This window comes from Crocodylus porosus, unplaced genomic scaffold (genome assembly GCF_001723895.1).
Source record: "Crocodylus porosus isolate Cpor-Errol unplaced genomic scaffold, CroPor_comp1, whole genome shotgun sequence".
NCBI lineage: Eukaryota > Metazoa > Chordata > Crocodylia > Crocodylidae > Crocodylus > Crocodylus porosus.
The window spans coordinates 125,459,878-125,482,557 of NW_017728943.1; the positions used below are offsets into that span (position 1 = coordinate 125,459,878).

The window sequence follows — 22,680 nt, forward strand, 5'->3', positions numbered from 1 at the left end:
GGCCACTCTAACCACAGGGTTGTGGAAACCCATCCTGTGCTGCGAGCCCAGGCCTGAAACCTCTGAGGCCTGGAGATGAGCCTCGCCAGCCTGCAACCAACAGCAGAGCAAGCCCCCCGCCGGAGGCGGGAAGGACAACCGCGTCACCTGGAGCCCCACAACCAACAGGCAGCAGAGGTGATAGCTGATTAGATTAGATTAGATTGATCTCACTGAATTGAGTAGACCAACTAGATCGCTCACTTGCGACACGCACAAGTTTCCTAAAAAACATATTTGTTTAAAAAAAAAAAAAGGTATGCAAAAAAACCCAAAGAAGCAAATCCCGCTCCCGGCCCCAACCCCCGGCATTGCCCGGACCCGCGGCAGGGGGAGCTGGCAGAAGCACGGAGCCGCTCCCTCCCTCCCTCCAGCTCCCCTGGCCTCCGCCCGGTCAGCTGATCGCCGTCATGTGAGGCCGCCCCGCGCTCCAGCCGCCAGCCGGCCCGGTCGCCCGCCGGCTGACCCCATGCAGCTGCTGCTGCTGCTCGGCGCCCTGCTGCCGGCCCAGGCGCGCTACGACCCCACCTGGGAGTCCCTGGACGCCCGCGCGGTGCCCGCCTGGTTTGACGAGCTCAAGTTCGGCGTCTTCATCCACTGGGGTGTCTTCTCGGTGCCCAGCTTCGGCAGCGAGTGGTTCTGGTGAGGCCTCCATGCCGCGGGGCTGTCCCCCCCCCTTGCCCCCTTCCCCTTCCTCTTCCTCTTCCTCTTCCACCCTCACTGTCCCCCTTCCCCTTGGCCCCAGGCTGTGGCACCCGGCAGGAAACAACCTTTCCTTCTTTTGCAGCTCCACCATCCACCTCAGGGCACCTCGTTGGGTCCCCCTTGCCTTTTTCAACCTGTGGGCTTGCGAGAATCTACGAAAGGGTGGCCGTCGTAGAGGACAGTCTGGTTGTCCTCTGTTGATACGAAACTCGATGCCTTGATGCCCTCTGTTTTTCTCTTTAAGAAATAAAGGCATCGGGGCTCGTTTCAATAGAGGACAGAGTAGCAGAAAACCAGAATGTCCTCTATGATGGCCACCCTCACCACCTAAGGGGACCTCATCGGGTCCCCTTGTGTTTCTCAACCTGTGGAGTCGCAGGAATATACGAAAGGGTGGTGCATAGGGTGGCCGTCATAGAGGACAGCCCAGTTGTCCTCTAGTGATACAAAACCGGACGCCTTTATGTTCTCTGAAATGAGAAATAAAGGCATCGGGTTTCGTATTAATAGAGGACAGAGCAGCAGAAAACCAGAATGTCCTCTGTGATGGCCACCCTAGCGTTTCTCAACCCATGGGGTCGCAAGAATATACCACAGGAAACTTGGGCAGAACCTTGCCTGCCTCGATCCATTTTCCATGTCCTTAGACGAACAGGGCTGCAACCAAAAACCCTGCCAAAATGGATCAACACACTGGATTCTTCTTTAAAGGAGGAAAATGTGGGAAACTGTGACTTTCCCCTGCAGGCTGGTAGAGTTTCAGCCTGCAAGGGGCTGCTTGGGGGGCCCCCCATGCCCCACACACTGGGGGCCTGAGGGTAGTGGGTTAGGAGCGAGGGGCACTGGGTCGGAACTGTCCTTTGGTGTTTACAAATGGGTCCTGGTACAGTGGCTCTCCAGTACAAAAAAGGTTGAAAACCACTGACCCCTGCTCAAAGCAGGGTCATCCCTGACTGCACATCTGTTTGACCTGTTTTTGAATGTTTCCAAGGACACGGATTCCGCATTCTTCTCCCCATTCTGATGCCTGCCCACCCTCATAATCAGACAGTTCCTCCTCATCTCCAGCCTAAACTTCCCCAGCTGCAGCCTGTCTCTGGGAAGCCAAATCCGACTCCCCTGGGGCAATCTGGAGGCTCTCTGCTTTGGAGAGGGTTTGAAACCCGATCTAGAACTTGGGAAAGGGGCGTGCCTGCAGTGAGGTGCCTCAACCCATATAACACAACACCGGTTTTTCTCCAGATAAGCTCAAAGCTTGCCTCCTACACTGGGTGCGAAGGGTTGGGCTATTTGATTTGAGGGTGAAGTAAAAGCAAATGAAGCTATACTGGAATGAGTAAAAAACAATCTGCTGGGCTGTAAAGTAGGAACAGCAGCAGGGCAAAGTGGAGGCTGGCTTGATTGATGGCATGTTGAGACCATTTAAAAAAAAGAGAGAGGGTTGTTAACATCTGTGGAATTAAGAGTTTAGGAGGAATCAGATGGATAGGGATGAGCCATAAAGTCAAGTGACTCCCTCAGTGCTGCCTGACTAGAAATGCTGCTGGCAGGCAATTGCTTAAATTTTGGGTGGAGTAGGACTCAAAAGGGGGTCACCCCCCTAGATCCAACCCTGTAAATGTTCTGGTGATATAAATGAGGGGAAATATAAGCTTCCTACCACAGCTCCCTTGAACTTGAGGGGATGCCTGTCTCCACTTAAGTGCCTTTTCCACATTCCTATTTCTTTCAACTTCTCATATGGCCTGTCTTTCAAGCCCTTTGAAAAAGGTGGAGACAAATATTCAAGATGCTCCCGTATGTCTAATGGACTGACCCTACACAACAAATTAGCAGCTCCAAGACTATGCATGCATATGCTTGCTTTACATAACCCAAGACTTTGGCTTGAGCCCATGTTTAGCCAATTCATAAAAATAGAGGCTTTTGTTTGGCGGCAGGTATGGTTTTAAAAATTGCACTTTCCACAGCAAGAAAACTCTGCTTCTGAGTCTGCAAAGACATACGTGTGAATTAAGTTACAGACGTGTGACTGCTCATAGGATTAAGCCTGTTGTTTGGTGTTTGCTATTTCCGTTCCACACCAGCCACAGATTTCTTTGTGACCCTGAGCAAATCACGGAACTGCTCTGGCATTTGTACAACAGAGGCAATGACACCTCTCTCGCGGGGTTATAATCTAGTTTCAGTTAAAGTCAGAAGAACATATATTCAGAACTTGATCTTTCTCAAGGCAGAATTTGACCCACATGTATTAGACGTGTAGGGAAAGCTTTTAAGAGTCCTTTGATGTGGGCTCCACTTTACTCACAATGTTCATTTTGGACAAATGAGGTGATGCCTTGACTGTCTTTGCAGGGTACAAGCAAATAGACCATTCTTTGCTTAGTAGAGTATAAAATAATCTTGGCTGAGATGCTGTCGTTAGTTTTGGGTATGTTAAGACTGCATTTAATTCCTGAAATGTTCTTGTGTCTGACACTGAACAAAAAGGGTCTCTGCAATTATATATATGCCAAAGGTAGAAGAGTTTTGATCACAATACAGATCCTTCCAAAAGAGGTAGAATCATCATTGTTAAAATCTTCCCTAAGTGTATTAACCATGCATGTTTAACAACCAACAAAAGTATTCCACTATTAGGAAATAAAGACTTCCAAAGTGTTCGTAGGCATTTTGTGCTAGCTTTTCTCAAATATAAGCCACTGAAGGGATGAGCTATTGGTTTTAAGTGGACTGCAGTTGCATAAAGTTAGTACACAGTACAGCCCATTAATTGTGGTCCTTATTAGAAACCTCTCCCCTGATAAAAGACGTTCTTGTGCAGGGCTTGGTTTCTGTCATGCATGGGCATAGAAAATACTACAACGTTAAGATAAACTCATTTTAACACAGTGCATGGCATTGCCCCTTATCTTGTATTTGAACTGTTGCTTACTATCTGCCTGTCCGGTTTTTATATAGGTGTAAACGTTCACTTCAGGTAGCATTTGTGACAGATGTTGGTGTGGCTCTTGGTTCTTGACCTTCTGTTGACTCATACCAGCTCTTGTTTCTGAGCTGTATCAGATCTAAGAGTTCTAACTTCCTCAGGTCCATCTCTACCTTTCTTTTCTCTGTGGTACTCAGCACTTCTAATGTTGTTCTGGAAATGTGCATGACAAAGGGGAAGAAGAAAGAGGAAGGTATCTACTTTTGAATTTGAAATACTTCATGATTGCAAATATTTCCCCCGCTTCCTTTTCAGAAGATGATTTTTGGGGAGCGTGGGGGTAGGGAGGGGCACAGTTCTTTTCTTCTTGACTTTAACTCACACAGAGTCAAATTTCTACACGTGTATAAGCACAAATTCTGTTCTCAGTTGTATCTTTGTGGAGCGACCTCACTAGTATCACTCCAGATTCTGAAACTGGCCTGGGAACTTAAACATTTTCTTTAAATTGAAAAATCCTTTTCCTCCTCTTCCTCATTTTGTGTCTGAATCCGCACAAGTCTAAGCCTGCCACCTTAATCTTAATTTGCAGAAGCCTAAGCCCCCTCCATATTCTTAACCATTCAAGTACTTACTGTTGGCTGTAGCATTTACTTCTGTGAGCAGATCCGTGCTATTTTTTCTGTGATGGTAAGCAATTGATCTGTTTATGGAGTTGGTAGAGCTGGGGGCATAATCAGGCTGGAAAATGGATAGGTGGTAGAGCAGTTGTGCTGTGGAGTTGCAGGTGGTGTGATAAAATGGATGTCATCCATAGCAGCTGCCACAAACTGGGGGGCTCTTAAAGAGGCAGAGGCAAAAAGGTGTTCTGGGCATTCAGCTCTTCTTGAACAGGTAGTATAGGAAAAGAGCGCTAAACCACATGGGCTCAGAAAAAGGATGGTCCTAAAGCTTTGGCACTCCAGGTAGTGGCCTATGTGGCTTATACCTTCTACCACCTTTATATGATCAGTAGTGAGTTTTCAGGGCTTGGGTCCTATATAATATTCTCTGCATGTTCCCCAGTTCTATCAACACAGCTCAGAATGGAATACTGGGAAATCTCTATAAAGAGAAAAGTAGAGCTGGGTGTCTCTACTTGGCAAAACTGTTACAGTCTGAAGGAGTTTTATTTCGTTTCCAGTGTCCTTCTACCACAGCTTTATCTCAGTGGGTACTGCTGGTTAGAATATTAAAACAGAATTTGATTATTGAATTCTCTAGTGCTGAAAAATATTGTTGGCTGATTTTATTGTGTATTTTGTAGGTGGTATTGGCAGAAAGAAAGGAGAAAGCCCTATGTAAAATTTATGGAAGATCATTACCCTCCTGGGTTCAGGTATGAAGATTTTGGCCCATTGTTTACAGCAGAGTTCTTTGATCCCAACCGCTGGGCAGATATTCTGAAAGCTTCTGGTGCAAAATACGTTGTCTTGACTTCAAAACATCATGAAGGTAAATGGGATAAATATATAAGACCTGGTAATAGTTGCAGTGAATAGTTCATTTATTTTAGCTGAACAGAAAACTGGGGGAACTCTCCTATCTAGCTGGCTAAATGTTAGACAGCCCGGCAAGGATCCCTGAAGACCCAGATCTCTCATAAATAGGCATGGTCATAGAGGCTGCCTATACATGTGCTCGGAAGTGGAGGTGCTGTTTTAATTAGAGCAGTTCCTGGACAGCTGCTCTAATTAAAACAGATCACTGTCACGTGTATTAAGGGCCCCAGCATTTCAAAATGGTAGTGGGTGAAGCAGTTTTAATTAGAATGGAAATAGTTCATAGTAGGGTCAGAAGGGACCTGAGCAGATCATCAAGTCCAACCCCCCTCAGTTAATTAGAGTCTGCTCTAATGCGTTTCAGTTAGAATGCAAACAAGCACGTCTGTGTAACAGCCAAAGACCAGCTAAAAGGAGAAGTTGGCTGTCACATTCTTCCTCGTGCTACAAGAAACTGAATTGTTGTGGTGGCTGAAGCTGAGGGTACTACAAAGCTTCCTGCAGCTGCTAGTTATTTCTGAGTTTTGCATCATTTGGCACAATAATTTGTTTTTGTTTGGGTTACAGGAGTAAATTGTGGAATGTTTTATAGGTAATATTGCTGTGTGTAAAGGATTTATTAGCCCTGTACATTTTTATCTGTGTATAGAATCATAGAAAAGTAGGGCTGGAAAGGGACCTTTGGAGATCATCTAGGCCAACCCCACACCAGAAACAGGATCATCCCTATCCAAACCATCGTATGCAAATCCATTGTGTAATCTATTAGTAAAACTAAACAGTCAACCCTGACACAACCACAAGGCATAAAACCTTAACCTGCCATAGGTAAAGCAGGGGAATGACAGTGGGCAGTGTCTTGTAATACATGCAGTACTGTATGTTGTTGGGAGTTGATTACAAATTTTAAAATGTGTACAACTATCAATGTTAGTATCTTAATCTCTGTCTACCATCTAAGTGGAGAAAGTAGACGAAGCAGAATTACTCATGATAGTTGTATAGTTGGGGAACTGAGACAGATTTACAAGAGTTCCCCAAGGTTATGCAGGAACTCTGCAGAAAATGACAAGACCATATTTTCTCTTACTGTGACCTTTTGGTGAATTGTATTAAGGTGCTGCTTGTTCGTGCAGCTGGTTGAATGGCAGACATGAACAAATCTTTATGCTCAAAGGCCTCTTATCTCAGGATATCTGAACATTTCACAAACCTAATTGTTTTACAGCATCATGGCAAACATTTTCACAGATGGAGGTAACATTACTTACAGGGCATTAGATGAACAAGAATTGGGATTCTAAACAACTTGGTAGATTTGTGCTTGTTCCAAGTAGAAGGAAAATACTGTAATGATATGACAAAGCACTGGGCTGTTGTGCCTCAATGTAGATACTATTCTAGGAGTATAGGCACAGGAGTCATGAGCTCTATTCACACTCTGACACAAGGCAAAATTCTCATGAAAGTTTATGTCAGAACTCCCATTGACTTGGATGGAAGCAAGCTGTTACGCAGGTTCTTTGGCCTCGGGGGGTGAACTTTAACCTTGTTGCCTCAGTAAACTGGGGATAATAATATTTATCTAATTCATAAAGGTGTAAGATTTCTTAGCTAATATTTGTAAAACATTTTGAAATTCAAAGTTAGCTACATTAACTATGGTCTGTTCTGCTTGCAATACTTTGTAATTGTTTCTGTTAATCTTTGCTTTTTTGTGTTTAGGTTTTACTTTGTGGGGATCCAAATATTCTTGGAACTGGAATGCTGTAGATGTTGGACCTAAACGGGACATCGTGGCTGAGCTAGCAGCATCTATTAGAAACAGGACAGACTTGCGCTTTGGGCTGTATCACTCCCTGTTTGAATGGTTCAATCCCCTTTTCCTGGATGATGCCTCCAATGTGTTCAAGACGAGAACATTTCCAACTTCTAAGTCATTGCCTGAGCTCTATGAGATTGTGACCAAATACCAACCAGAGATCCTTTGGTCAGATGGGGATGGTAATGCACCAGATACTTACTGGAACAGCACTGGTTTCCTAGCTTGGTTGTACAATGACAGGTATATAATGAACCCCCCTTTTAACCATATATTTAACCCCTACAATTGGGACTCTGACCAATTTTTAGCTTCTGTCTCTCTTTCAGTGTATATTATTTCAGTTGATAGAATATAACTCTACTGGCTTCCACTTATTTTCCCAGCAATTACAAGGGTCAGAGAAGCATTCTAGGAATCAAATTATTAGACCTGGATGAAAAGTTATGAAAATGATGCACCTTCCCCTCTGCACCAATCCCCCCCCCCAATAAAAAAGGTATAGGCTTACAAGCTATTCCATTAAGATGGTATAGTCATTCTCTCTCTTGCTTGCTCTCTCTTTCAACCATTGTCCTGGAAATTAAAATAATATACAATACTGGCAAAGAGGGTAGGTGGAAGTCTTAGGAATATAGTCAGGAACTGCTCTTCACAGATTGGGCCTCTGACCCTGCCCATAAAACACAATGTTCAGGCAAATCTCCCAAGAACATCAACAGGAGACTTGTCTTTGGTATGAAGGGCAGGTTTGGTCTTTAGCACTGATATCAAGATTGCTGTTGGTTCAGGTCTCTTGCTCACTTCCATTATGTACTGAAGAAATTTAGAAGTATTCTACCTCTGAGTTTCTGGGGGGAAAAAGATTAAAGAAGTGTTTTTATTTTTTATTAAAAATTGTAAATGCTTATTCAGAACTTCTCTAATTTCAGCCCAGTTCGGGATACAGTGGTAACAAATGATCGCTGGGGAGCAGGCAGCATTTGTAAGCATGGTGGATACTACACCTGTAGTGACCGCTACAACCCAGGACACCTTCTGCCTCACAAATGGGAGAACTGTATGACCATAGACAAGTGGTCATGGGGTTACAGGAGGAATGCGCAGCTAAGTGATTACTTAACAATTGAAGAATTGGTGAAGGTACAATAAGCCAAAGAGATTGTACACACTATTTGCTACTCATTTCTGATGTATTTTAGTTCAGTGTCATGGTAAAACTTGAATTGCTGCGTAACCTCATTGATCGCATCCAGATGGGCATGGCTGTGTGGTATGTGGTATTACAAACATGTCTACAGTGCCACATAGTGCACATTCAGATGTTCTCTGGGCTGCAGTGGAGCACTGCCTGTGTGCGCACTGCTCCACTTTTTTTTTTTTTTTCCCTGGGGTTTTTATTTTTTTGTTTTACTCCTGGGTTCAAAAAGACTTGTGGGGGAAAAAAAGGCAGAGCAGCGCATGTGTGGGCAGCATGCATCGCTCAGAAACAGAGCTGGGCTAGCTGGAGCTGTGCTGCAGCTACTGGCTAGGCTCTGTGCTGCAGAATTGCTGCTGCTGCTGCAGCCTCAGGACTCCAGGTAAGGCTGCTGGGGCCAGCCTGCTGCTGAGGCCAGCCCAGTGCTGGCTCCAGCCGCCCCTACCCCACCCAGGGTAACTTGCCACATGCCAAAGCGAACATGGCACAGGTGTTCCCTGGGGACAAGTAGCGGTGGTGCATGGTGCACTGCAGCTACCTGGCTCCTGAATCAAACATTCATGCTCGTGTGGACACGGTCATTATGGCCATTTTTCTCTTAATGCATTATCCAGTTCAGTTCAGTACTGGTTCTGTTTTAAACGTGCATATCCTTTGATTTGATTTTTCTCTTTCTTACACCAGTTTTACAGTAGCATAACTCAGTTGAATCACTTTGAATTATTCTACATTTACACATGTGTAACAGGGATGAAAATTAGGCCCATAAATTCCTCTGTCATTTTTATTATAAATGCAAAAGGCAAGCTTTACCTCCTCTTTTCATCCTTAAGGCTCTATCTGTACTCTTTACTCATGGAGGTAAATTTGTAAGGTAGTAGAGATTATAATAGATATGGCATGTTTATCTGGTGTTGTCCTGAGTACTTAATGTAAATTGCATACTAAGCATTTTAAGTATTTAAGTGCCAAAAAGATATCCTTGTTTCTGCAGCTGTTCTGTATTTTCTAAAGCAGGGGTTCCCAACTGTAGCATGCATACCCCTGGGGGTATGCAAGACACCTTTGGGGATTATGTGGGAGAAATTGTGTAGTGGCAGATTAAATTGTCATTATAATAATAATTGGCATTTTAGGAGCTAAAATATAAAATGCGTACTGGTAGGGGTACCCAGGCAGCTGGTAAATTTGGAAGTGGGGTACACAATAAGTAGAAGTTTGGGAACCTCTGTTCTAGAATATTCCATCTGCTACTGTTTGGCTTTTGTACACGCCACCAAATTGGCCTTTAAAACAGCTTAAATGCCTTTTTGCATCACTTTAATGGCATTGCTGTTTGCACGCTCAGCAGTGATCGCTTTAAATGACTTTGGTACATAGCGAGATAAAACACCTCCGAGGTGTTTTAGTTTGCTGTCTAACAAAGTGTAACAGTGCACAGGGTGCTGGAAGCTGACTTGCTTAGTTAGGGCTTGGTGGGCCCTGCGCAGCTCAGGGGCTGTGGGACCCAACAGCATCCTGTGCAGGGAGGTTTCACTGAAATTAAAAAAATAAAAGTAGTGAGCCTGATATCTTCCCTCCACCCACTCCCTGGGGCCCGCCTGCCAGCTCTGTGCAGGGACCTGGTGCTTCCCTTTGTGGGGGCCAGTGCTTCCCTCTGCGGCTGCCGTACCCCCCTGGACTGCCCGAGCTGGGTGCCACCTGGGGAGTCCCCACACAGCTCAGGGACCGCTTGGCCTGCTGGTAGCTCACCTGTCTGTTCCCTTCCCCCTGTGGCCAAAAAGGCAGGTAAGGATCAGGCCTCCAAGCCACAGGGTTGAGTTTGGTTTAGAGATCTGTTTTCATAAGCATATAGATATCTGTTTTCATAAAAATATATTTAAACCACTGTGTATGTTTCATTAAAGCAAGTGTTTCTACTTTATAAACACTAAAAGATGAGGAGTGACACATGAATGTGCTATGGTTGGTAGACATAGCAATCTTACTTTAGCAGTGTCCCAGATGTCAGTCCCTATAGGGGAACTTGGGTACCCTCTCTGAGAGGCGAGTCAGCAGTACAACTCAATATTGCCCTTTGGTGCTAACGCGAGTGCCAGTTGTAAATTTTACAATGGACAGTTCTGAGAACAGATTACTGATACTCATCAGACCCCAGACATACTTTTTTCTTTGCGCCCATATTAATTGTCCCCCAGGGTTCAGAGGTGTTCAGGAACCTTGTATGTCTGGTGTATGTCTGGAGATAAAAGCTTTTCAGTTGAACTGGTAACTTATATCTAAAAGTAATCTCAGCAAATGTTGTAAATAACACTTGCAACAATATTTCTGCGCACACATACATGCATACACAGAATCTAATTCATACATTTAACCTAAAGTTATCTTTCCTACCTTTACAATATAACAGCTTAGTTTTTTATCTGAAATATAAGTCTTCAATTTTAAAGGTTGTTTAGTTTGTTGACATTTCAAAGTTTGTATGTTTAATGTTTTATATATGATTTGAAATGAAAGAATTAGTCTTTCTTGAGTTCCTGAACAAAACAGTAATGCAAAAATGATGGTGGGCAGATGCTTTTTTATTCTTCCTTTACCTCCTCCCCAGCAGGGTGAAGTAGGACTGTAGGCATCTAAGGGGTGGAATAACATTTGACTCTGCTGATGTCATTGAGATCTTAATACTACACCAGGGAATCGCTTTATGTGCTCCAGGTGTTCAGAGGTGCCTGGTATAAGAGAGATTTAAAAGGTTTTAATATATTTTAGGAACATTTGGCTACTGCAGAAATAACTTCCCAGTTACATAGGCCCAGGTGTGTGAAATGTTTGAATGAATGGGGCAGAGAGGGAAGGAAGGGGGGAGTGTCATACTTCAAATGCCCTTATTGATGTCCCACCTTTTTTAAATTTTGTAAATGTTTGTGTTTGCTCATGGACATTTGTCTTGCAGCCAGTCGTGATCTTAACAGTAAAACTAGGCAGGATTACAATCCCAGATTGGCCTCCTTGCTGGTAGACTGCTGTGCTCCTGCATGGAGCTCCATTGAGTTCAGTGGGACCCCTTGAAACTGATATGAGGTTCCACCTCAGAAAAAAAGGCTTTTCCTGTTAGCTTTTTCCTAGTGCTTTAGGTGCTGCAGCTTCCCTTAAACTGTTGGTCAAATTCAATATAATTTTGAAAATAAATGAAAACTTTATTTAGCTGAAGAAGCCAAATGCTTTGTTTTATTCTAGAACACAAGTAGTTCTTGAGCGTGACAGTTACCTGCTCACTGAAGTCAGATAGTGGGGAGTGGGTGGTTGATTGTGTGCAAGTTTCTGTTACAATCCGCAGCTGTGCCCACCACTTTAGAGTAGCTGAATGTTTACAATGACTGATGCTGAAATAGTGAATGTTGACACTTTTGCCTCTGGGCTTCAGAATCAAATGAGAAATACCTCATAATACAAACAGCCCAGAACAATGAAGGCACAGACAGATGTCAGTATGCAAGATCATGGCTGGGGTGAGTTTTTTAGTCATAAGGGCTAAAAATGTAATGTTCCTATCAGAAACTTAAATTCTGTATAAACTGCTGGAACAGCCTTTAAAGTTCTGGCATGTAGCAGTGTTATCAGTACCATATCTCTGAAGCTACATTCAGTGAGAACCCCTGAAAAATAGGCATGCCGGCATTGGTCATAATCTCACACTCTGATTTTTCTGAAATGTTTCAGCAACTTGTAGAAACGGTATCATGTGGAGGAAATCTCCTGATGAATATTGGGCCAACTCATGATGGTTGCATTGTTGCAATATTTGAAGAGCGCCTGAGGCAGATGGGTGCCTGGCTGAAGGTCAATGGAGAAGCCATTTATGGAACTAAACCATGGAGGGCTCAAAATGACTCCTCCACACCAGGAGTCTGGTAAGTCTAGTGAAACAGAATGCAGAATGTGACAAAATCTTATGAGAAATTGTTCAGCTTCTGGTGGAAAGCATTACACATAGGCACTGGCAGACATTCATTAAACGGCACAATGGGATCTGATCCCCAGTCCTCACAGCTGCACACCGTGACGTGCATATGGCAGGAGGTCTGGTTATTGAGTTGGGAAGTCAGAACCTGATCACGTAATTGTCAGCCTAACAAATGCATACAGTTTTACAAGCTCCCTGTGCAACAGGACTCCTGATGCACTGAGTGGTCTAAAACCCATGTATGCAATCCAGCTGGGCTTTACATGCCAGTTTTAAAGGTCCTGGAAGACTGAAAAATCTCTCTCCAATCATGGGTTCCTGGTGTGCTGGGAAATCTAAAAACCATACATGCATTTTTTTTAAAGGTCTTGGTTTTGAGAACCTTTCCCTGATCCTGGAGTCCCTGTGCACCAGGGGTTCTAAAACCTGCATGTGCAGCCCAAAAGGCACAGGAGGATTTTGCACACAAATTCATGGTGCCAGGCAGATCAGCCACAAAGATGCTTTACATTTTTTAAGGAATATCTTTGTGGCTGGTTTGCCACTTCGTGGTGCCATGAATCAGCTGAATATGTTGCACTATTTATGGTGCAGTTAACACGCAAATTGCACAATAAATGGAATATATGCTAGGACCCTGTGAGAAACCAGCTTATTTTGCCTGCAGTTTTCCTGTCCCAGAAAAGAACCCTTTTGGTGACTCTATAGTGCCCCAAGACCATAGTTTGTTCCAGCTGTCAGATATCTAAAGGCAATTTTATCCCACCGTGCTCAGCTCCCTAAAAATCTTTCTCCTATTAGTATGTCTGTAACATGCCTTTATCATAGTCTTAAGAATGATTTTCAAGAAGTGGTGAGGAGGATCCACAGACATCGCGTTAATGATTTTTGAGGGACTTGAGCAGGATGGAGTAAGCTTGTATTTCATCATTTAAATACTTAATAAGTGGAATAGCACCTGGTCCTATTGTGGGTGTGTGTGGGGTGAAGGAGGTGGTACATGGTACTGCTCAGGGAAAAAATTCTGGGAGAAAAAGAGAGTATCTCATGTGAAATAGAAGCTAATGTATATCCTTGAGCTGAATGTGTATCCTTGAGCTTTTTGTGCTTCTCAGTCAGAGTAACTGAAGAGCTAAAGCATAAAATTGCAGTTGCTGTAACATATTGATCAATAGAAAATAGCTGATAAGAAATAATAGGATGAACCACCTTTTGAAAGAACAAGCTAAACAGAAACTAATGAAATGTCCCAGAAAGGTTAATAGCAGGCCATAGCACACTTTACCGTGAATATGATAGATAAATTACTTTATGAAATAGTTGTTTCATTCACAAGCCCAGCCCCTTTTTAATCTCTGGATCCTGCTCTGCTCCATAGTGGCTTCTGATTGCTTGTTGCTGTAATCTGCATTCATCCACACTGATCGTGAGTTTTGGCCCTAACCCCTTTTTCCTTCCTGGGCCTTTCTGTTTATCTACCCTTAGGAAGATTTGATGTATAGTCTTGAAGTCCTTAGGCAATACAATTTCAAAAACAAGAAAAAGCTGAACCAGACTAATAAGAAATAGTAGCATGTCATGAGAGAGAGGTTTTGCATGTAGTGGGGATGGTCTGCTAAAATCCAACATAAAAACTATGTACCGTGAAGAAGGAGGCATTGTTCTATACAGGTAATTAAGAACAATATGTACATTGTTATACACTTTCATGAACAGTTCTTATTGAATTTGGATAAGCAAACTAATTGCTGCTAACTTTTCAAATTCTCTTGTCCAGTCCTGAAAACTGTGCATTGATTAGTTGCTTAAGAGTAATTATAAGAAAAACTGGATGAAAATTTTATGACTCCCCATTTCCAACTAGGTATACATTTAAACCCAAAGAAGACGTTGTGTATGCTATTTTCCTTAACTGGCCTGTCTCAGGGACTCTGATACTTGGTGAGCCAAAAACCACTCTTGGAAGAACAGAGGTAAGCAACTATTTTTCCTTTTGCTCTCTTTTTGCTACTTTAGTGAGGCATGTACTACACTATGTCATTGAATAGAGAAAGGAATATAATCACAAGATAGATTAGATCATACCTGAATAATGCACTGTCAGCATTGAATATATGTTTTTAAAAAAATACATATTTTTAATTGCACACAGTTCTTGTTTTAAGAAGTACAAGAGCACTGACACATTCAGCAGTTGACCATAAGCTGAATACAAGCCATCAGTGTGCTTCTGTTGCCAAAAAGCCAACAGCATACTAAATTGTATTAAAAGAAGCGTCACTTGCAAATCAAGGGAAATTATTCTTCTGCTCTATTTGGCACTGGTGAGGCTTCACCTGGAAATACTATGTTCAGTGTTTGCATCCTATATTTCAAGAAGGGCAGGGACAGATTTAATAGATTTCATAGACTTAGAGTGGAAAGAGTTGATCAGAAACAAAAATGATTAGCAGTCTGGGAAGCATGACGTATGCTGAAAGAACTTGGGTTATTTAGTCTGGGAAAGAGAAAACTGAGGGAGGGTCCAGTAATGGTCTTCAAATACCTGAAGGGCAATTAGAGAGAATAGAGAGATGGACTATTCTCTATGGCCTTACAGGACAGTACTAGGAACAATGATATCAGGTCATTTAAGTTGGAGGTTAGGAGGAAGTTTCTAGCTATGAGAGTAGTTGGGTATTGGAACAGGCTAAAGAAATTTTGGAATCATCATCCCTGGAAATTTTGAAGAGCAGGTTGCATGAACACTTGGCTGTGATGGTTTAATCAGGAGTGATCCTATCTTGTGCAGAGCTGGACTAGATGACCTTATGAGGTCCTTTTCAGCCCTACTTTGCAATGATCCTATGACATCTGGCACATTTGGTAATACAAATATAGAATAAAATATGTTGCAAGAAGACAGAGTTGTGTCCTGCCAATTAATTTCCACTCTAGTCCTGTCCGTGCCAAACAGTCCTACAGAAGGTTGCCTGGAACGCTCCTTTTTTGTAATGTCCTCCACCAAATGATGCACCTGCTTGTGTGAGGATAATAATGGGTTTTCTGTAGTTGCGGGTTCTCTCTTCACTGTGAACTGAAGACTCTGAGCCTTAAAGATGTTCTGATAATACATGATTTATTTGTCCACTGAGAGGAGTTGTACCTGAGGAACTGAACGGTCTAGCATGCCCAGAGAATTCTCTCCAGTCCTCCTCTTGGAGCAATTGCACCTTGCATTTAACATGCACTGGGTACAATGAATAACCAGCACTGGAATATTTTTGGCTGTCTTGGGAGACAGAGAACCAGCAAGAAAGTAAGGTCCCCTCCCATCCAGGGCACTGTTCCATCTCATTGGGCCACCTCTTCCCTGGTTTGTTCTCCTGGCTGCCTGTCGGGTGCATTGGATAGTGACCAGCCCATGCCCTTGAGGTTGCAGCATCTTTCTGGAAGGAAATGTAGGTGTGAACCCTCTTTTGGTGAGGTGGTGTTTATAACTTGTGCATCCCATTCCCTGGGCAACTGCCTTTACCACTAGGCTATCGGGCTAACAGATGGGAGAGTTACTAGCTTTCTCCTCTGCTCTCTTGCTTTTTTTGCAACTAAGGTTTTGGGATTTGTCTGGCATTATGCTACTGTCAGGGTCATTCTGTTTCACTTGGCCACCTATGCAGCCAGAGTGCAGCTTTCTCTGCTACATACATGCCTCACGTAAACACGTGAGGGTGAAACAGAATTATTTGTGTCCCGTTGAGGGACTCTTGGAGACTGAAAGAGGTCTGTCTCCTAAGGAATGATAGCTGAATCACTTCATGTTGTTCTTCCTACTGCTGGTACTGCATCTACAGCTGGCTGTATGGAAAGACAAGAGACTCATTAGTATCAAGGTGGCAGGAGCTGGCTCTTTTGTGGCAGGTAAAATAGCTTGCAGAAGTTCAGGATGCTTTATCACCTAATTATGAGTGGAGAACCTACTTTTCCCTTGAAGTTCTGGCGTCCAGGAATCCTGTTCTTTGTGTTCCACATGTTGTGGGAATAGGTGTTCCCTGCTAGTGTTGAGGGCGAAATCTTTAAAACCAAAGGAGAAAACAAAGCTAAAGCTCTTCTGGGAACCCAGTAACAATTGATGTTCCAGTGGGAGTTGTGGAGTCAAGCAAGTGTAGTGTTGGGAGGCAGAAGGCGTTAGGGAATTCTTCCTGGTAGGAGGCAGGGTGTTGCTCAGCCTAGGCTGACAGCAGATCTGGTCTGCCTCTGGCTGTCACACAGCTGGGAAAGGTCCTAATGGAAGGGACTACCTGACATGCATAGAACTGGAAATATACCCAATGACTTACGGGGTGCATCTGCACATGAGCTTTGCTGTGGAGCTGACTAATTAGCTCCTCAGTGAAGAGTCACTGTCTACATGTATGCCTGTATTAGGGCACAGTAAATTAATTAACTCCAGGACAAGTACCATCTTACAGCGGAATAGTTACTTGTGCCAAAATGCATGTGTAGATAGTGACGGGCTTGCTGGGGTATGAGGATGCTAATGTGCAGGGGCTGCCTGCTGCTTAGCCCTCCACTGTAGCACCCACATGCCCCAGCCAGCCCTTCCACAGTACATCAAGCTGGGTGGGATGGAGCAGCCCCAGGCTGCCAGGTTGACTCCCCTGGGCTCCCTGCCAGCCAAGGCTGCTCTGCCCTGACTCAACATGCTGTGGTCCTGGGCACATGTGAATGCTGTGCCCGGGAGTAATAAATTGTGGCGTGAACTGTGCCGGAGTTTATTGTTACATGCTAATTTCACGTGTAGGTGTACCCACTACAAAATTACACTTGTTTTATGTTGTCTTAGTTTTTGATCCTGTCTTTTAGATATGTTCTGGTAAATTTCAGTCAAGTTCCCTTCCTATGGGCTGTGTGCCCTTCTAAGAGAAATTGGAATATACCTCAGTGTTGGAGTATAACTTAAGACAGATGGAGTTTCTTTCTTCCAAAGTCTCTTTTTATATTACACTGTCTTGGGCCCCACTTCTTGTCTGTCTTCAGCCAAGTAAGGCTCTGTCCGTGCCACAGCCAATTTTTGATAAACCATCTTCCTACTTTCAGTCCTCTTTAACACCCTCTAGCCACATAAGTGGCGTTTCTTGTTTTGACACCCACAGAATGCTAATTCAGCACAAAGTACAGTTGACAACTGAACTACACAGTCACGTAAGTTGCTGCAGATTTGGCTGATGCTTCTCAGCAAATGCAAAGAAGAGGCTTTAAGACAGATGGCACTTCTTTACTTTTGCATTGCATATTTGTAGCAGCAGCCTTTTATGGCAGTAGCAAGAAGTCTCATTGCACTCCCACTTATCCAGTTGGTTAGTTGATTAAAGCAGTCATACAAGACATAAGAGATTTGGGTTCAAACCGCTTTTGTCTAAAGAGATTCAAATCCACAGGTCTCATCTCCCAGCTGTGTGCTCTGACCACTACAGTAGTCAAGTTTTCACTTTGTCTGGGCCAGTGAATTTTTTTATCAATAGGAGGGATGGAGAGGTATCATAGTTACGTAGTTTGGACACTCGAGCCACATGCAGACAAACACAGATGTTTGGTTCCCCAGGGACAAGTAGCAGCAGCAAGTGGCAGGTTACCCCGGGTGGGGTAGGAGAGGTGCAGCAGCCTTCCCTGGGCTTCTGGGGGCCGGGGAAGCTGCAGCCATGGTGCTCCTGCAGGTGGGAGTCTGGCTAGCAGTTGGAGCATAGCTCCAGCTGGTCAGGCTCTGGTTTTGGGTGGTGCATGCTGCCGCCACGTGCGCCAGCCCACTTTTTTTTCCACACAGGTTTTTTTGACCCTGGGATATTCCAGGGTCAACCCTACCTCCTTGTGCTGCAAGGTAGTAGTGTGGGGAATGCCTGAGCGTGCGGTGTGTGGCACCACAGACAGGTCTGCAGCACCGCATACTGAATGGCCACTTTCATCTGGACGTGGCCTTGGTGTGTGAGACTGCATCCGCTCAGACAGGGATTGCACCCAGGTCTCTTACATAATCCTACGTACTGACTTACTGGGTGAACCTAATGCCTACTCCCCAACACTGTCTGTTAGAAAGATATGAAACTCCTTGCTCTGCTTTTGAAAGAAGCGATTTAGGAGGGTTCTAGGCTGTGAATGTGAATAAAGGGAGTTGCATACAGTTTAAGCTACATCACTGTCCTAGGCATTTCCTGTTTGGCTATCTTAGGCTACTCTTACTTAGTGCTGGTTTTTGTGGATCCCGTTTTGAGATGTCTGATTCTCCTCATGTATTGTATTGAGGGTCTAGACAACTGTGGATTCCATGGGGGGAGGGAGGAGGCAGAGGCAGGCACCTAAAAATTGGGCACTGTGATGCCTAAATTCCTTTTTGGATCCTGATGATTTATCCTAGTGCGATTTCCCCCCCCACCCCCCACCCCCAAAGCACCTACCTGCATCTTTAAATGCCTAAACAACTTTTAAAAAGCTATGTGCTCTTGGGCCTTTTATGCTGTGTAATATAAAACTGTAAGTTGCACCAAGTTAGTTGAAACCAGTGGTGCTCAACCTTTTGGCCCCACAAGCCAAGATGAATGGGGTGGCTGATCTGCGGGCTGGATTGAACTCTGCAAGCCAGGATTAGGCTTTGGGGCCCAGCACCACCCCCCTCTGCCCCCACACACCAGGATTGGACCCCAAGAGCATGGCACCACCCCTCACCACCCCAAGTGCTAGGAGCCCATCTTGGGTTTGGGCCTCAGGGGCTTGGCCCTGCCCCTTTCAACTTCAGAGCCCTGGGATTGAGTACTGGGAGCCTGGTGCTCCCTGCTTCCTGGTCACCTGCGTGCTGAGATTGGACCCTAGAGCATGGCAGAGCCCATCCCTTCCACTGCCCCTGAGCCCTGGGAACCAGATCCAATGCACAGAGCTTGGGGCCTAGTCTGAGACCCAAAGGCAGCATCGCAGGTCAGATAATAGGGCTCCGTGGCCGATATTTGATGTTCCGCTCTGGGTGAAAAGCAGTGCCAAATTTCTAAGTTTTCAAATGCATTACTGCATTTAGAGCATCTTTTATTTTCACATACATGGTCATGCCCGATCATCTATACGTGGGATTTTACCTATTAGTATACTGTCCTTTTTGGTAGTACTCTATAAGCAGCAGTAAATTCACGTTGTTATAAAAATAATTTGTATTGTGAAAATGTGGTCCCTTCCTGGCTGTCCGGGGCCTGTAGCAAAATACTTTTTAAATTTCTGTGACCATTTGCATGAAGCCAGACATGTCCTTTCACAGCTTCTGATGAAATGAGCTTGGGGTCACAAAAGCCTATGCTATACATCTCTGACGTCATTACTTTGTAAGGTACAAATCTATTCTGCCACTTGCATAAAGGATATTGTAACTATAGTCTAGACTAATGTGGGCACATGATAATTTATTTTGCCATCTTGCGTATTGAGGAATGTATGATAAATGTGTGGGTTGCAGGTAGTAATTAGGACACGAATCACATTGAACAGACTGCTGTTTAACTGATGCTTTACTTTGTTTTTTCATTTCAGGTGAAGTTGATTGGATATAAGGAACCACTGAAATGGATTTCACTAGAAGAAGAGGGAATGATAGTGGCTGTACCTCAGTTAACCCTTAGTCAATTACCATGCCAGTGGGGGTGGACTCTGCAACTGACTAATGTTAACTGAACAAGATATACAGAGATTGAAAGTTGTAGACTTTCCCCGCCCCCCACAAATCCTTAAGTCAAGCATTGTTAGGAGTACTTCATATTTTTAGTTAAGAGTCTAGGTATTGAATTTTGTAAACAGAGCTGAAATTGGGATTGATGGGTGCAAGTTTAATGCAGTTGTGGTTTCAAGTTAGTAGGATGAGAACTTGGCTCTTCCCTGGTGTTAAAAGATGAGGTGATTTTACAGTGGGCTTTATTTGAAACCTGCTATTGGATTTGTGACTTACAGTGGGCTTCAGTTCAACACTGAGGGTGAAAAAAACATGTGCACTAATCACAGCATCTACCTCAATCTCTCCACACTGGCCAGTAAAACTATTTTTTTGCAGTTCTTGCCAAAATCCTATGTGAACAAATGGAATACTAACCCCTTCTCATGACTTGGAGCTCATTTTTTAAACAAGTGAATGATAAAGGCTGAGCTAAATTTTGCATTCATACATTGATCAGAGCAGTGTGTTCATAAGAACTCAACCTCTACCAATCTCTTTTGCTTTTAATTTTGTGCACTTTTGGTTCTATGAAGATCATTTAAGATTTTTTTAAAGCAGGAAAATAAATGATTTTGTCAAAAACATCCTTTTAACTGTTCCTGCAAAGGGTATGCAAATATAGCAGTTAATATTTTAACCCTTTTTCATTGGCATCCTTGTGTATCCCAACAATTACTTTAGACTCTTAGAACATCGACAGATCTAAATTTAAGTTGGTGGGTTTGTCACGTCTTTCCTTCCCAGTGTATGAAACTTTCTGCCCGTGACCCATTTTTCTCTCCTCCATACCCATAATAAAAGAGATATAAAGACCTGATCACTGGCAGAAAAATCTTACCTGGTGCATCCACAGCAGTTAGAAAGTAGATGTGACATCATGTCTATTGGCACAACTGCTTGGATAACCAAACTAGCTCTAGTACTGAAAGCGGTATGCTTGCATTAGCATAGTACTCCACCTACACTAACTGACCTTGCTGACACAGTTCTGCCCACCCCAATATAGCAATACTGTTTCCATTAGAGCTAACTTACCAGTTGATGCAAGGCTTTGGACAGTCTTTGTCCTTTGCCTGTGCTCTTCTTGCTCAGGTATATAATATACATGTCTGGTCAGGCTCAGTTGCAGAACAGTTATATAGGCTATACTTACAGTCTTTAAAAGACTCAGAACCCACTTCACAACTTCTGATTAAAGTTACAGAAGACTTCAGTACCACATGTTTATCTTTACTTTTGGAGCTATGGGGAAGTCAGCACATGAACCATGCTTCTATTTTCATCGCTAAGTTTCATAGCATTTTCTTTCTTAAGACCCTAGTTCTGCAAAGCCTTGTGCTCCTCTCCAACTTCAGGTGCTGCAAGTAGTTGTATTGATTTCAAGAACATTACCAGTATATGCTCAGATCTCAAGGACTGGGGCCTTAGTCATGACTGGTGGTACTAGACTAGAAGACTCATGTATCGGTTGGCATTCAAATTCCTGTAAGGTCAGAGTGTTTTCGATAAAATCTTTTCTAAGCAATCATTTTCTATATCAGAAGTGTATAAGGTGTAACATTTAAGAGACTAGATTTTATAACTGAATCTTATTTCTAATTCTTGTACTCATATTTGGGATTATACAGGTGGGAAATTTTATTTACTTGTACTGTATGCATAACTTGATTTTATAGAGCTACTGCTGATTCTTGTTTACATTAACTGTAAAGGATTACCAGAAGAATCTAAAGTGAGAGATGTGCTTTACTTGAATCCTACGCATCCAAATAAATACTTAAACTGGCCTTGAGAATAATGTATAGAGAACTAGAAATTGTCTGTTTTGAATGCATAGGACCAAATTCTGCAAGGATCTATATTACCTGAAAGCTGTATTTTTGTGCAGGGGTTTTTATGGGGTCCAGTACAATGATATACTGTCAAGATACTCTTTGGGCCAACTTCTGTGTGTACCTTACGTTCTCTGTTTTTGCTCATGTTCCAGGTTACAAACTTCAAGGGATGGTATCCTGGCATATTGAAATCAGTTGGAGTTTTTCCAGACTTCAGTATGCGTAGGATTTAAGGAATATGTCAGGAATAAGAGAAAACTTAAATGACTGGCAGGTTTTGAAGCTTTGATTCTAGACTACTGAATAAACAGGTATACTTGGTCAACCTTCTAGAGCAGGGGGTGGCCACCCTGCAGCTCTTCAGAAATTAATATGCATTTCCTTGAATCTTTACACAAGCACACGGTGACCAGTAATTATTTGGAAGCTGGTTACTATGTGCTTGTGCAGAGATTCAAATAGATGTATGTTAACTTCAGAAGAGCTGCATATAGCTCTGAACTGCAGGTTGGCCACCCCAGTTGTAGAGGTTCTATTAGGTTGCTACGGGTCACGTGAACTTCCAGTTTTGATCTGGGGAAGTACATTGGGAAATGCATCTTAGATTCATCTCCACCTCAGTTATTTTGCTAAGGATTTCTGTGGGTGATATATATTATTGGGTCAACTGTATAACTGGAATAGACTTATAGGCAAGCTTCTATATGCTGGGCTTTCTTCTTGAGGACTCAATAAGAAATCTTTTTTTCTGCCTTTTCCAATTCACTCCCTGCTCTTCAGGCACTCATGACAGTAGATTATTACTGCCCTAGTGTAATTCTAAATACTTTCACTAACAGCATTCTCTACAGTTTGGTAACCATAAGGTTGGATATTTAAGCAGCAAGGGAAAAAAAGAGAGTGCTGTGTAATAAAAACAGCATT

The 22,680-nt window shown here is 43.4% G+C and overlaps 1 protein-coding gene across 1 annotated transcript; it reads left to right on the forward strand.

Moving 5' to 3' along the window:
• The first annotated feature begins 469 nt into the window (after nucleotides 1-469).
• Nucleotides 470-22,652, forward strand: FUCA2 (fucosidase, alpha-L- 2, plasma). Its single transcript, XM_019550148.1, has 7 exons — nucleotides 470-681; nucleotides 4,983-5,170; nucleotides 6,943-7,282; nucleotides 7,972-8,182; nucleotides 11,958-12,148; nucleotides 14,066-14,174; nucleotides 19,744-22,652. Exons 1-7 carry the CDS (start codon nucleotides 509-511, stop codon nucleotides 19,882-19,884), a joined length of 1,353 nt encoding a protein of 450 aa, XP_019405693.1. The 5' UTR covers nucleotides 470-508; the 3' UTR covers nucleotides 19,885-22,652.
• Nucleotides 22,653-22,680: the final 28 nt, after the last annotated feature.